The sequence below is a fragment of the Macaca mulatta genome, chromosome 14, assembly GCF_049350105.2.
Source record: "Macaca mulatta isolate MMU2019108-1 chromosome 14, T2T-MMU8v2.0, whole genome shotgun sequence".
Lineage (NCBI taxonomy): Eukaryota > Metazoa > Chordata > Mammalia > Primates > Cercopithecidae > Macaca > Macaca mulatta.
Window position 1 is genome coordinate 71,784,416 of NC_133419.1, and position 12,653 is coordinate 71,797,068.

Here is a 12,653-nt window from a genome sequence, read left to right on the forward strand (position 1 = left end):
TTTGTAATAGCCAAAAACTAAAAGCAGCTCAATGTCTCCCAGTAGGCAAATAGGTAAATAAATTGTGGTATGTCTCTACAATGGACTACTACTAAGCAATAAAAAGGAGTTAACTATTTACACATGCAAAACATAAATGAACCTCAAAATAGTTACACTGAGTGAAAGTGGCCAGATTATTTTTTTAAAGTACATATTATATAATTCCATTTACATAAAACTGTAGTAAATGCAAACTAATCTATGGCAGAAAGCAGATCAGTGGTTGCTGGGGGAGCACAGACTACAAAGGGCTATGAGAAAACTTTTAGGGGTGATGAGTATATTCACTATCTTTAATGCAGTGATGGTTTCACAATTGTATACATGTATCAAAATCTTAAAAATAGTAAACTTTAGAGATTTACACCTTTTTGTATGTCAGTTGCAACTCAATAAATATCTTTTTAAAAAGGTAATGAAGTTGAGCTAAGGCAGTATCATAGGAGATGCACATAAGATATATTAAACAGGTAGAACCCTCAGGTGAGAGATACTCAAGTTTTGTTATTTATTAAATGGGAATACAAGTAAAACCTTTTATCCTCAAGTGTCTGTTTAAAATAAATATAAAACAACTGTGATAAATGTCACTACATGGATGCTAGTTGTTTTTATTATCAGGAAAAAAAAATTATCTGAAAGAATGTAAGGGGAAAGAAAAAGCCAACTGTATGATTCTTCCAAAAAATACAGCAGCAAACAACTAATGTCTTAGGTTTTTGACTAAATGACTTGATGATTCACTTAGAAAAATAATTTTTAAATGACTAAAAGAAAATAATAAACATATCTCTCATTGGGTTTATGTAAAAGCAAAACGAGCTGCCAACTCTTTCATATGGATCTGACTTTTGAAATGGTTTAGACAGAAGTCTGATGCCACCTGACCTCCCTGTGTTGTGTCAACAGAGAGGTCAGCAGCTCTGCTGGGTGTTTTTTTTATTTTTTATTTTATTTTATTTTTTATTTTTTGAGATGGAGTTTTGCTCTTTTACCCAGGCGGGAGTGAAGTTGCGATCTCAGCTTACTGCAACCTCCGTCCCCTGGGTTCAAGCGATTCTCCTGCCTCAGCCTCCCGAGTACCTGGGATTATAGATGCCCACCACCACACCTGGCTAATTTTTGTATTTTTAGTAGAGACAGGGTTTCACCATGTTGGCCAGGTGGGTCTTGAACTCTTGACCTCAAGTGATCCACCCGCCTCAGCCTCTCAAAGTGCTAGGATTACAGGTGTGAGCCACCACACCCAGCCTGGATGTTCTTTCTAAAGGCTTCCTAGCTCTCCAGTACAGTAAGTCCTCAACGAATGTCATCAATGGGTTGTTGGAAACTGTAACTTTAAGCAAAACCATGTATAACAAAACCAATTTTACCAGAAGCTAACTGATATAATCAAGGGTGAAGTTCCTATGGCATATTTCTGGTCACAAAAACATCACCAAACTTACAAATAAAGACCAAAACATTTCTAATATTATACAATGAAATAAATGTGACCTGTGTATACATTTAAGGAAGATTAAAACAAGTAAGATAATTATTTACCTTCTTATTTCAGTTCAAGGTTGAGAGTGGCTGGAGCCTATCCTGGGCAGCTCAGGGTGCCAGGTGGGAACCAACCCTGAATCAGATGCCATTCCATTGCAGGGCACACACACACACACACCACATACACACGCACATTCTCTCTCTCTCTCTCTCTCTCTCTCTCTCTCCCCCCCCTCTCTCTCTCTCTCCCTCACTCAGACTGGGACCATTTATACATGCCAATTCACCTAAAGTGCATATCTTCGAGATGTGGAAGGAAACTGATGTACCTGCAGAAAGCCCATGCAGACATGGAGAGAATGTGCAAACTCCACACAGAGACAGTGGCCCCAGTCAGGAAGCAATTTTTTATTTTCATCAGCATTATAATCAAACAAGGTTGAATGAAGTGACATTATTCAGGAACCTGCTGTACTACTCCACTGCTTCCTACAGAGAAATTCTGTCATCCAAAGAATAGCACAGACAAAAAAGGAGATCTGTGAACTTATTTACTGTAATGTTTATTTTCTTTCTTTCTTTCTTTCTTTTTTGAGATGGAGTTTCGTTCTTGTTGCCCAGGCTGGGGTGCCGTGGCACGATCTCAGCTCACTGCAACCCCCGCTTTCCAGTTTCAAGCGATTCTCCTGCCTCAGCCTCCCAAGTAGCTGGGATTACAGGTGCTCACCACCATGCCCAGCTAATTTTTTTTGTATTTTTAGTAGAGATGGGGTTTCACCATGTTGGCCAGGCTGATCTTGAACTCCTGACCTCATGATCTGCCCACCTCAGCCTCCCAAAATCCCTCAGCTGGGATTACAGGCAGGAGCCACCGTGCCTGGCCTGCAATGTTTATTTTCCACCAGGCTTTTGGAAACAAAAACTTGTAAACAACTACTGTGGCAAAGTCCACAGGCACACTAGACTACCAGGTTCTTTTGCTTTTAGCTGCAATCATATTTCATAGAATCAAAGATTGATAGTTAGGAACTCTTGATTCATAAAAATGAGGAAATAAATTATTACTTAAGTATTGGTCAGGTGTGGTGGCTACCGCCTGTAACCCCAGAACTTTGGGAGACTGAGACGGGAGGATCACCTGAGGTCAGGAGTTCGAGACCAGCCTGGTCCAACATGATGAAACCCCGTCTCCACTAAAAATACAAAAATTAGCCAAGCATGGTGGTTCACGCCTGTAATCCCAGCTACTCTGGAGGCTGATGCAGGAGAATCTCTTGAACTTGAGAGGCAGAGGTTGCAGTGAACCGAGATCATTCCACTGCACTCCAACCTGGGCAACAGAGTGAGACTCCATCTCAAAAGAAAAAGAAAGAAAAAGCAAAAAAGAAATTTTCATCAGGCACAGTGGCTTATGCTTGTAATCCCAGCATTTTGGGAGGCTGAGGCAGGTGGATCACTTGAGATCAGGAGTTTGAGACCAGCCTAGCCAACATGGCAAAATCCCATCTCTATTAAAAATACAAAAATTAGCTGGATATGATGGTGCACGCTTGTAATCCCAGCTACTCGGGAGGCTGAGGCAAAAGAATCCTTGAACCCGGGAGTCAGAGGCTGCAGTGAGCCAAGATCATGACACTGCACTCCAGCCTGGGCTACAGAGTGAGTCTCTGTCTCAAAAAAAGAAATATACTTTGTTTGTCAGATAGCATCATTTAAAATCTAGTGTCCAGGAAAGGAAAAGAGAAGCAGTAATGATGCACTTTGGTTAGAAAAAATGAAAGCCATGCTCTAGAGGAGAATTCCCTTAGGTCAGTGCCTCCCATCATTCCTCTCTAAAAATGACACTGTTATTGTTTCCAATGGCTCAAATATGCAAACAGTAATTCTATTTCTCAAGGATTCTACAAAATCTACCCAGCCACCCTTCCTTTAAAGAACTGCCACTCCTCTAACCTCATATGATCCTGCAGGGGCTGGAAATCGCAGCTCTCTCCAAACCCTACACACACACTCCCACTATCACCACCCTATTTAAATCTGTAATCCACACTATGCCAATCTGATTCTTCTCTTGTCATATGTGACTCTTGAGCAAAGACACTTAGAAATAAAAAGTGAATAAAGCTGAGTCATATGCAAGTAGCTAATTAGAAAAGGCCAATCCCCCAGGCACGGTGGTTCACGCCTGTAACCCCAGCAGTTTGGGAGGCCGAGGTGGGCGGATAACAAGGTCAAGAGATTGAGACCATCCTGGCCAACCAACATGGTGACACCCTGTCTCTACTAAAAATACAAAAATTAGCTGGGCATAGTGGCGCACGCCTGTAGTCCCAGCTGCTCAGGAGGCGAGGCAGGAGAATTGCTTGAACCTGGGAGGCGGAGGTTGCAGTGAGCTGAGATTGCGCCACTGCACTCCAGCCCGGGTGACAGAGTGAAACTCAGTCTCAAATGAAAAAAAAGAAAAGAAAGAAAAGGCCAATCCCCTAGTCTCTGCTGCTGGATTTCCTGGAGTGGCCCTCATTCTTGGTCCTTCTTCAACCCTGCTTTACCAGTTCTTCCATACTTAATTATTCAATGTTGTATAATAAAGAATTTGGCAGATCTTTGTCCTGTGTTACTAGGAGGTACCCAATGAACTTTTGGAATATTCCCAGTGATAGGAATGTCTTTATTTGGGTCCCTTGGATTACACATGAGTTCAGGCTAATAAGATGACTCAGGATGGGGGTTGGTCACTAAAAAAATCAACCACGTGACTAGAGCATTGGGGGCCCTGAGCCAGGTGATACCAATCCAACCTTTATGGAGAAAAAGGGAGCTGGAAATTAAGTTCAATCATGTGCCTAATAATTTAATCAAACTTGCCTATGTAATGAAACCCTAAGAAAAATACTGAACACCAAAGTTCAGTTGAGTTTCCTGACTGGCAAACACTCCAATGTGCTGGAAAAGGAGATGTGTCCTGATTCCACAAGAAGAGGACACAAAAGTGCCATATTCAGGCCTCTCCCAGATCTTGCCCTATAAATTTCTTTTGGCTGGTTCTGATTTGTAACTTTTATAATAAAATTGTGATCATACGTATAGGGCTTTCCTGAATTCTCGGAGTAGTCCTAGTTAATTATCAAACCTGAGAAGGCCATGGTAATACATGAATTGTAGCCAGCTGGTCAGAAGTGCAGGTGACCTGGGAACAGCTTGAAATTATGGCTGATGTCTGAAGTGAGAGTAATCTTATTGGGGGCTGTGAACTTGTGAAGTCTGTGCTAACTCTATATAATCATAATATCTATACTTCATATGGTTTCTGTGAGAAATAAGTTAATATATGTAAAACATTTAGAAACAGTGCTAGCACATGTTAAATACTATATAAATGTTAAAGTAGTTTTTCAGTTGTTGTTGTTGTTGCTGCTGCTGTTTTTATTACTAAAGTCCAGAGTTGGCTAAGATAGAGATTAGAAAACTTTTCTGCTAAGATCTATATAACACAGAGAAAAGATTGGCTCCCAACATTAGTCAGAAAAATGTTAACAATGCTAATCACACAGATGGCACTGACACTAGCCAGCTAATGTTCTGAACACAAATGACCACTGCTGACATCTACATCATCTAGCTAAACTCAGAACAGCTAGTTTGAGCCAGTGCCAGAATATTACATGCTTTTTGTAGCCCTGGAAATCATCACTCCAGAGAGATTAGGGGCCTTTCTCTGAATAATGAAGCAAATTATTGGGAGGAAGAGGACATATAAAAATTCTCACTTTTAGTCTGTCAAACCACCAAGTATAACACACACTGAGCAAATTCTTTATTTTTTTAATTTTTTTTTTTTTTTAAGACGGAGTCTCGCTCTGTCGCCCAGGCTGGAGTGCAGTGGCACAATCTCGGCTCACTGCAAGCTCTGCCTCCCAGGTTCACGCCATTCTCCTGCCTCAGCCTCCCGAGTAGCTGGGACTACAGGTGCATGCCACCACGCCCGGCTTTTTTTGTATTTTTTCAGTAGAGACCGGGTTTCACCGTGTTAGCCAGAATGGTCTCAATCTCCTGACCTCGTGGTCCACCCACCTTGGCCTCCCAAAGTGCTGGGATTACAGGCGTGAGCCACAGCGCTCAGTCACACTGAGCAAATTCTGAAAGGGTACATATATATCATTTCTCATCTTAGCTGTGAACTACATCACTGTGCACTGAAATGCTTTTCTCCACTTGTGGTTAATGAGGACTCTCCCCTAAAAAACCTCACTCCATTGTCTTTCATTTTCCTGTAATTTAGAATACACTGGAAGTGTTCCAAATAGTTGCTAAGTCCAAAAATAAAGTCCTTACGAGAAAACTGCCTGGAGCTGTTTTCTAGCATTATGATTTAGTCCCTCTGTTTCTGCCCTCTCACTTTCCTTTCCTAGATACTTCTACGTGAGCTTTCAGAGAAGGCCAGAATGCTCTCCCTGCCATCTTTAATTCTAAGTTCCTACTTTTGAAACCCACTCTTAAAAACCAGCCACCCTGTCCTCACGTTATTAGAGAAAAATAAGAAATCCAAAACTAAATGATGCTAATGGAAGATTTTTTTTCCTGGTACTGCTGGTGAAGTTCTAAAGCTCATGTCACTGCTTGACCTTCATCAGTAGACAGCCTGCGTTGCTCAAGAGCTATTAAAGAAAAGCCCCCAGAAGGAACTCAGCTTCCAAAGATATCCAGGAAGCTCTCTCCCACAGCTGCCTAATTTTTCTTCTACACTGATAAAACATAGAGTTAACAGGAAGTATCAGCCTGTCCATCTCATAATCAGGATTAGAATCCAGGTCTTCCTGCTTCACATTTAATGCTCTCCATCTACAATATAGATTACCCCTTTCAGATCTCAAACTCTATAAGCCTAAATTAAAATGTAAATAAAAATAGAAACTGCCTCATTCCTGCCAAAACTAGTCTTCTCTACCCTAGACTAATGCTTTCAACCAAGAGGGTATTGAAAAGCATCGGCTACAGAGCTGAAGTTCTAGGCCAAAGTTCTGGCTCCACTAAATGCATGATAATGACAAGTAACTTTATACAAATAGGCCTAAGCTTCCTCAAATAAAAACCAGGGATCCTGATAGTTACTTACATTTAACCCTGTTAGCATCAGAACCTGCCCTAAGAGATCCTGAGAAGAGAGATTGCTTCTAGTCTTATAATGTTATCTGTGCCCTAGCCATAATATAAATGGAGAGGAAGCTAAAGCCCTGGTTTCCCCTTCCCTGTCAAGTCTCGCACAATTAGACATGCTCTTTCACTAAGAACTCTGAAGGAAATGCTCCAGAAAAAAAAATGGTAATCATGGTTTAGCAGTTTTACACAAATCTGAAGTTTTCATTAAGCTCAACATGTGTCAGTAGAGTGGAATGACTAGTAAGGCACCAGTATCTAATCAGACTGCATTAACGGATGCACAGGATTCAGAAACAAGAAGGTGACAGTCCTGCTCAACTCTGTGATGATAAAATCACACTTGGAGGTCTGCAGCCAACCATAGGATCTAAGAAACACATTAACAAAAGTGCTTATAGGCAGGAAATCAAGATGAGAAGGAGACTGAGAAAATGTTTTATTCAAGAAGTAGGGCTACTTAACCTGGAAAAAAAGACAGACTCTACACTAGTGCTTTCAACCAAAATGATATAGAAAAGCTTTCAATCAAGATAGTATACAAAAGGAGAGAGTCTGTCTCTACCCTCACCCAATCTTTGAATTGTCTAGGACTCAGCAGAGCTGGGACTAAGTGGGAAGCTAGAGAAGAAAGGGGCTGCCTCAAGAGACCAGCAAGCTCCCTATCTCTGGAGATGAAGCAGCAGAACCTGGAAGATTCCTATGCCAGGGTCAGGTGGGTGAGGAAGGGGGTAGGAATAGGATAGAATTCAAAAAGTATTCTAATAAAGAAAAACTCCAACTCTGGAGAACCTTCCCCCATGCCCAGCAGAGTGACCATATTCAGTCGTATTTAGTGACTGTATGTAGAATCATTTCAATAATTTGCCCTTTACTAAGCATTTTATATACATGTTCTTTTAAGGCCAAGTTGCTGCTTCTGTCTTCTCTAAACCTTCCCGCAACTAGGATTGATGACCAGGCTGCCTATTACCTTCTGATGACTTCCATGCCTTCCACAAGTCCTCCACGCTGATGAGCTTATCCTCACCATGGAAGGTGCTGTGTTTCACTGTTGGGTCATGGTAATTGAGGTCTTCCCTCAGGAACTGCAAGGGAAAAATACACAAATCACAAGAGATACCTAGGAGTCAGCCGGTCAAGATCTCCATACAGGTCACCTGCCTCTAGCTAGCCATAACACATTCCATCTACCCAACATACAAGTGTATCACATCACTCATGTATCCTTCCTTATGCACATGTCTTAGTTGCCAACTAAACTATCACTTCCTCTTTGTTACATGTCTCACTTGAAAAATATATATAAATTAGAAATTCCTTCCTCATATTTTTTAGTTATGAAAAGACAAAAATGACAGTTAACTGAAAATCAATAAGCTAAAAGGGGAAAGAAAAAGGAAGGAAGAATTTAAAATGTTTGAGTACTTGCTTATATATTAAGCAATATTCTAATTTCCACAATATTTTTTCATCAAATCTTCACAACCAATGAATTATCACTCTTAATTTATAGATGAGAACAGTAATACTCTTGAAGATAATGCCATTTGCCCCAAATTACATCAGGTTTAGACAGGTTAATTTACTGTGATGGTTGTTTGTTTGTTTGTCTTGACACAGAGTCTCGCTCGTCGCCCAGGCTGGAATGCAGTGGCGTGATTTCGGCTCAATGCAACCTCCACCTCCCAAGTTCAAGTGATTCTCTTGTCTCAGCCTCCTGAGTAGCTGGGATCACAGGCATGTGCCACCCAACCCAGCTAACTTTTTGTATTTTAGTAAAGATGGGGTTTCACCATTGCCCAGGCTGGTCTCAAACTCCTGAGCTCAGGCAATCCACCCGCCTCAGCCTCCCAAAGTGCTAGGATTACAGGCATGAGCCACTGCGCCCGGCCAACTGTGATGGTTTTAAAATATGTCCACAAATTGTTTGACAATCCTCCCATTAAAGGTGGATTTCCCTCCCCTTTAATATAGGCTGACATTAGTGACTCATCTTCTAACAAATAGAATGTAGCAGCAATGATGTTGCATGACACCAAAGTCTAGGTTAGAAAAAGCAATACAAATTTCACCTGGCTCTCTCTCTTTTGGGACACATGCCTGAGGGGCCCTGAGCCAACATGTAAGAAACCTGGCTACCCTGAAGCCACCCTGCTGGAGACATCATGTGGAAGTCTATGTAGAGATACACATGCGTGAGAAGCCCCAGCTGTTTTGAGTCTTCAAGTTCAGGAGTCAGGTATGTGAGTGACTGAGACTTAGTTGATTCCAGTCCCCAGCTCTGCAATCAAATTGGATATAGAAGGAATATACCTCAACACAATAAAGGCCATATATGACAAATCCACATCTAATATATTGAACAGGGAAAAGTTGAAAGCTTTCCCTCTAAAATCTGGAACAAGACAAGGATGCCCTCATTCACCACTATTTTCAACATAGTAATGAAAGTTCTAGCCAGAGCAATTAGGCAAGAGGAAAGAAAGAAAGGAAAGGAAGGCAAGGAAAGGAAGGAAAGGAAGGAAGGGAAGGAAGGAAAGAAGGAAGGCATCCAAATTGGAAAGAAGGAAGTCAAACAGCCCCTCCAAGCAGACAACACGAGCTTATCCTTTTTTTTTTTTTTTTTTAGACAGGCTCTTATTCTGTCACCCAGGCTGTAGCGCAGTGGCACAATCTCAGCTGACTGCAACCTCCACCACCTGGGCCTCAAGAGATCCTCCCATCTCTGCCTTTCAAGTAGCTGGGACTACAGGTGTGCATGCCACCCAACCTGGCTAATTTTTTGTATTTTTGGTAGAGATGGGATTTTACCACGTTACCTAGGCTGGTCTCAAACTCCTGATCTCAAGGGATCCACCCACGTCTGCTTCCCAAAGTGCTGGAATTACAGGTGTGAGCCACTGTGCCCAGCCAATAACATATTAAATCTAGAAAAACCTACAGACACCACCAAAAAACTGTTAGAACTAGTAAACAAATCTGAAAAAGAAATCAAAAAAGCAATCCCATTTACAATAGCTACAAAAAATAATAAAATACCTTCAAGAATAAATTTAACCAAGGAGGTAAAAGATCTCTACAATGAAAACTGTAAAATACTGATGAACTAAATTGAAGAAGACACAAATAAATGAAAAGATATCCCATGTACATGGGTTGGAAGAATTAATATTGTTAAAACATTCATACTACCCAAAGCAATCTACAGATTCAATGTAATCCCTATCTAAATTTCAATGACATTCTTCAGAGAAATAGAAAAAAAAAAATCCTAAAATTCATATGGAACCATAAAGAACCCTGAATAGTCAAAGCCATCTTGAGCGAAAAGAATAAAGCTAGAGGAATCACACCATCTGACTTTAAAATATTCTCCAAAACAATAGTAACCGAAACAGCATGATGTTGGCATAAAAACAGACATATAGACCAATGGAAAAGAATACAGAACACAGGAATAAAATCCACATATGTATAGCCAATTGATTTTAGACAAATGCATGAACGAACATTCAGGAAAGGACAATCTCTTCAATAAATGGTACTGGGGGCCGGGCGCGGACTCATGCCTGTAATCCCAGCACTTTGGGAGGCCAAGGCAGATGGATCGCCTGAAGTCGGGAGTTGGAGACCAGCCTGGCCAACATGGTGAAACCCCGTCTCTACTAAAAATAAAAAAATTAGCCGGGCGTGGTGGCAGGCGCCTGTAATTCCAGCTACTCGGGAAGCTGAAGAAGGAGAATCACTTGAACCCAGGAGGCAAAGGTTGCAGTGAGTCGAGATCATGCCATTGACCGCAAGCCTGGGCAACACAGTGAGATTCCATCTCAAAACAAAAAAAGGGTACTGGGAAAACTGGCTATCTACATGCAGAAGAATAAAACTGGACCCTATCTCTTACTACTTGCAAAAGTCAACTCAAAATGGATTAAAGACTTAAATGTGGGCCAGGCATGGTGACTCATGCCTGTAATCCCAGCACTTTGGGAGTCCAAGGCAGGTGGATTGCCTGAGCCCAGGAGTTACAGACCAGCCTGGGCAACATAGTGAGACCTTGTCTCTACAAAAAAAAAAAATATATATATATATATATATATATATATATATATATATATATATAAAACTATAAATGACTTAAACGTAAGACCTGAAACCATGAAACTACTAGAAGAAAACATAGGGGAAATACTTCATGATATTGGTCTGGGCAAGGATTTTTTTTTTTTTTTTTTTTTTTTTTTTGAGACGGAGTCTCGCTCTGTCACCCAGGCTGGAGTGCAGTGGCCGGATCTCAGCTCACTGCAAGCTCCGCCTCCCGGGTTCACGCCATTCTCCTGCCTCCGCCTCCCGAGTAGCTGGGACTACAGGCGCCTGGCACCTCGCCCGGCTAAGTTTTTGTATTTTTAGTAGAGACGGGGTTTCACTGTGTTAGCCAGGATGGTCTCGATCTCCTGACCTCGTGATCCGCCCGTCTCGGCCTCCCAAAGTGCTGGGATTACAGGCTTGAGCCACCGCGCCTGGCCAGATTTTTAAGACCTCCAAAGCACAGGCAACGGTCAGGCACAGTGGCTCATGCCTGTAATCCCAACACTTTGAGAGGCCAAGGTGGGAGGATCACCCGAAGTCAGGAGTTCGAGACCGGCCTGGCCAACATGGCAAAACCCCATCTCTACTAAAAATATAAAAATTAGCCGGGTGTGGTGGCGCATGCCTGTAATCTCAGTTACTTGGGAGGCTGAAGCAGGAGAATCACTTGAACCCAGGAAGCAGAGGCTGCAGTGAGCTAATATCATGCCACTGCACTCCAGCCTAGGCAACAGAGAGAGACACTGCCAAAAAAAAAAAAAAGCAACAACCCACAGGCAACAAAATACAAAAATAGATAAATGGGATTAAATCAAAATAAAATGGAAACAATGAAGTGAACAGACAACCTACAGAATGGGAGAAAACATCTGCAAATTATACATCTGACAAGTTAACATCTAGAATATATAAGGTACTTGAACAACTCAATAGAAAAAAAAATCAGATTAAAAAATGGGTGAAAGATCTAACTAGACATTTCTCAAAAGAAGACAAACAAGACTGAGCACAGTGGTTCATGCCTGTAATCACGGCACTTTGGGAAGCCAAAGTGGGAGGATCACTTGAGCTCAGGATTTTGAGACCAGCCTGGGCAGCATAGGAGACTCCATCTGTACAAAAAAAAAAAAAATTAGCCAGGTGCAGTGGTTTATGCCTGTGGTTCCAGTTATAGGCTGAAGCTGGAGTCTGAGGTCAGAGGATCCCTTGAGCCTTGGAGATCAAGGTTGTAGTGAGTTGTGATCATGCCACTGTACTGCAGCCTGGGTGACAGAGTGAGACTTTGTCACAGAGAAAATAAAAACAAAGGCCAAAAGATATGTGAAATATACGCTCAATATCACCAAGGAGTGCAACAAGGCAAAAGATAAGAAGGTTACTTTAAAGCAAATATTTAAAGGAGGTGTGGGAGAAAGGCATGCAGAATAACTGGGAGAAGAGTATCCCAAGAATGGAGAAGAGCAGATGCAAAGTCCTTGAGGTGACAGAACATACTTAGTATGTTCAAGGAATAATAAGAAGGCCAGTATGGCTGGAGAGAAATGAGTAAGGTGGTGACTAGCAGGAGATGAACTCAAAGAAGCCACAGGGTTCCAGAATACACAGAGTCCCCTTTTTAGGCTTTTTTTTTTTTTTTTTTTTAGACGGAGTTTCGTTCTTATTGCCTAGACTGGAGTGCAGGGGCACAATCTTGGCTCACTGCAACCTCCACCTCCCAGATTCAAGCAATTCTCCTGCCTCAGCCTCCTGAGTAGCTGGGATTACAGGCATGCACTACCACGCCCGGCTAACTTTGTATTTTTTAATAGGGACGGGGTTTCTCCATGTTGATCAGGCTGGTCTTGAACTCCAGACCTCAGGTAATCCACCTGCCTCGGCCT

The 12,653-nt window shown here is 41.8% G+C and overlaps 1 protein-coding gene across 14 annotated transcripts in view; it reads right to left on the reverse strand.

Moving 5' to 3' along the window:
* The window catches only part of STIM1 (stromal interaction molecule 1), a 219,746-nt gene that overhangs the window by 57,094 nt on the left and 149,999 nt on the right, over window positions 1-12,653 (reverse strand). For all 14 annotated transcript variants that reach the window (XR_013403303.1, XM_077961177.1, XM_077961178.1 and 11 more), the window contains 1 exon segment: window positions 7,658-7,772. Coding sequence is in view for 10 of the 14 variants with exons in the window: in XM_077961177.1 (XP_077817303.1) it covers window positions 7,658-7,772 (115 nt within the window). In the remaining 4 variants the exon portion in view is untranslated.